This window comes from Etheostoma spectabile, chromosome 6 (genome assembly GCF_008692095.1).
Source record: "Etheostoma spectabile isolate EspeVRDwgs_2016 chromosome 6, UIUC_Espe_1.0, whole genome shotgun sequence".
NCBI classification, from domain to species: Eukaryota; Metazoa; Chordata; class Actinopteri; order Perciformes; family Percidae; genus Etheostoma; species Etheostoma spectabile.
Window position 1 is genome coordinate 21548355 of NC_045738.1, and position 2863 is coordinate 21551217.

A 2863-nucleotide genomic window follows, 5' to 3' on the forward strand; every position below is an offset into this window, starting at 1 on the left:
TCCACGAGTGGCCCCCGATGCTGCTCCATCGTTGTGTAAATGTTTATCTGATGAGCAGGTGGCATCTTGTACGGCAGCCGCGGCCACAGCATATGAATGTGTGTGAACGGAGAATGGTTCCTGTACTATGAAAAGTGCTTTGAATAGTCGTTGAGACTAGAAACTTGCTATATAAGAACAGTTCATTTACATTTTACACTTACATTTGTTTATCCAACCCAACAGTAGCAATATTCAAGCAACAATAACAAGACAGTACCTGTCAGTATTGTTGGTGACGTAAGGCCATGGTGGCCCAGTGCAGGTCTTCGGACCATAGAAGTCAGCCAGGATGTGTTCCAGGTTGTCTTCATTTGCATTCTTGTTCACTATCTGTTTGATTAGGCTGGTGGAGATTGGTACAGCACAGTGGGAGGCATCTTCATCCTCCCTGAAAGATAGAGCACAAATCATTATAGATTTTTCTAACATGATGAAAATGAGTTGTATTGTATTTTTAACATGCATGTATTTATTTGTGCGTTTTATGTGGGAACATGTAACCAATTTTCATTTAAAATACAAGATTCTTTACAGGACTTGTATATATCCTCAAACATGTGCTATCTTTACACAACAATCTGCAGGTCCTCCTGCCAAGCAGGCCCTGTACCAGCTGATTTCACTTATCTTGATTATGTCCTCCTCTGTGGTGGACGTGTGATAAGTGATTGCTTGGAATGAAAACCTACATACAGACTGGGTCATAAAGGCACATGGTTGTAAACCAGTGACTGCTGTATATTATGTCAGCAAATTTGGCATGTTAAGTTATTCTACGCCAGAATCAATTCAAACATATTTTTTATTTCACTTTAGAACAAGACATCTCTTGACAGCAGCTCACTATTCCCATTGTTCTGTTCAGAACAATTAAAGTGACCTCCAGCTAAACTCTGCTTTAACCCTGAAACCTCGAAGAGGGTTGAATCTGCCTTTTGTTTTGAATTTTTCCTGACATGCAGTCTTAACTTACAAACACTAATTCACAAAGATCATAGAAAAAAAGCTAAACTGCAGTAAATAATCCTATTGCATACCTCTAGCCCCAGACATTGGTCAATTAAGGCTTTGCAAGGAGAAAAAAAAAAAAAAAACTAAATCCAAACTGTAAGAGCTTCTTCTCTTTCTCTGGACATGATCCAGTTCCTGGACATGATCCAGCCCCTTACCCCAGAGCAGTAGTTTATTAATAGAGCTCATTGTGCTATAAAAGGAACACAGGGGCTATTGCTTATATATCTGGGGGCAAGACAGAGGAGAGCGACAAGGTGTTGACAGGAAATTTTTATCCAGAGCAGTTCCTGGGGGTGGAAACTGGAAGAGGCTTCTGATTGTAACCCTCAGCATTCTAATGTGGTGGCCAATATGAGGAGAGCAGGACAGAATAGTTCTGGTTAAGACTTGTCTGTGTCTCTTGTGTCGCAGACCGCAGCTCTACTCTCTACCTCGTCCATTAGAGCCCACAACTATGTGTAATAACAGGAAGGAAAGACGATCTGTTGACCAGCGAACATTTAAGATTGGATCTGTCCTAGAGGTTTGGGGTTGGGGGGCCTGTGTGTATGCATGTCATACATGTGTATGTGAGTGAAGGTACGTTTACAATTGTGGCTTGTAGTCTGTGTGTTTTTGAGGATGGAGAGGGATGAGGGATGGATTGAATCTGGGGGACAAGCGAGGGGGATATGTAAGTTTGTGCGGTGAGAGGCAGTTTAGGCAGGGGACAGATTGTAAACACAAGGAACATTGTGGTTGCAATCCAGAAAGACAAGACACTTAGTTGTTTCTGAGCTTGCTTTTTGAGCGCATGAAAAAGGATTTATCTACGACAAACAGGGGCCAAATATATTGCCAGTCACTGTATGGCCACCGTGGTTCCTTTATGGCAGCAGAAATCAAAATAAGCTTTGTGACCAGATATCTAAACACACAACGGTTACAGCTAAAGATTCTCTCAGGGGGAGTCAATTACACTCAACGTTTACTCTGTTTATTCAGATCACCACTAGTTACTACCAAAGGGGTGATGTACAGATAACAAACACAGTAGGAACAACAACAATACCTTTAGGGCCACCCATACTGAAACATAAACACTGAAAGACTTTGGACAGATACAGTACATGGCATTTCTTTTAACATGGGAACAGGGCAGCTGTGGCTAAGTGGTAGAGCGGTTGCCTGCCAATCAGAAGGTTCCATCCTGTAGTCCCATGTCGAAGTGTCCTAGGGCAAGACACTGAACCCCGAGCTGCCCCAGATGCTCCTTACACTCCTACTTTATACTCCTTTGGAGTGTAAATGTGTGTGAGTGCTTATCTGTTGAGCAGGTGGCACCTTGTACAGCAGCCTTGGCCAAAGTATTAATGTGTGTGAATGGTTCCTGTACTATGTAACACCACTTTGAGTCGTTGTTAAGACTAGAAAAGCGCTATATAAGAACAGTCCATTTACTTTACATTTTGATGCAACTAAACATTAACAACTAATTCAGCTTAGTGGAGCCTACCATGATGAATTGTATGAAAGAAATGTCTCTTACAAGAGGATACGGACAATATGAGAAAGTGTGAACACACACTGACAGACTGGGGCCAAGTAACAGGCGCAGCAGTGATGTATGTGACAGACTCTGCCCATGATGAAGTGGCGGCTGTCACACTTACAATGGCACATAACTATGACAATGACAGACACAGACCACACATGGATACCAGGACACATACTTGTTCACCCACACAAACATGTGTGCACACACTTACAATCTTCTCCACACACACACACACACACACACACACACACACACACACACACACACACA

At 42.4% G+C, this 2863-nt stretch overlaps 1 protein-coding gene across 4 annotated transcripts in view; it reads right to left on the reverse strand.

The window, feature by feature from the left end:
- vps13b (vacuolar protein sorting 13 homolog B) overlaps window positions 1-2863 on the reverse strand; it is a 354534-nt gene that overhangs the window by 32301 nt on the left and 319370 nt on the right. For all 4 annotated transcript variants that reach the window (XR_004332501.1, XR_004332502.1, XM_032519244.1 and 1 more), the window contains exon 51: window positions 260-430. Coding sequence is in view for 2 of the 4 variants with exons in the window: in XM_032519244.1 (XP_032375135.1) it covers window positions 260-430 (171 nt within the window). In the remaining 2 variants the exon portion in view is untranslated. The remainder of the gene's footprint in view (window positions 1-259; window positions 431-2863) is intronic.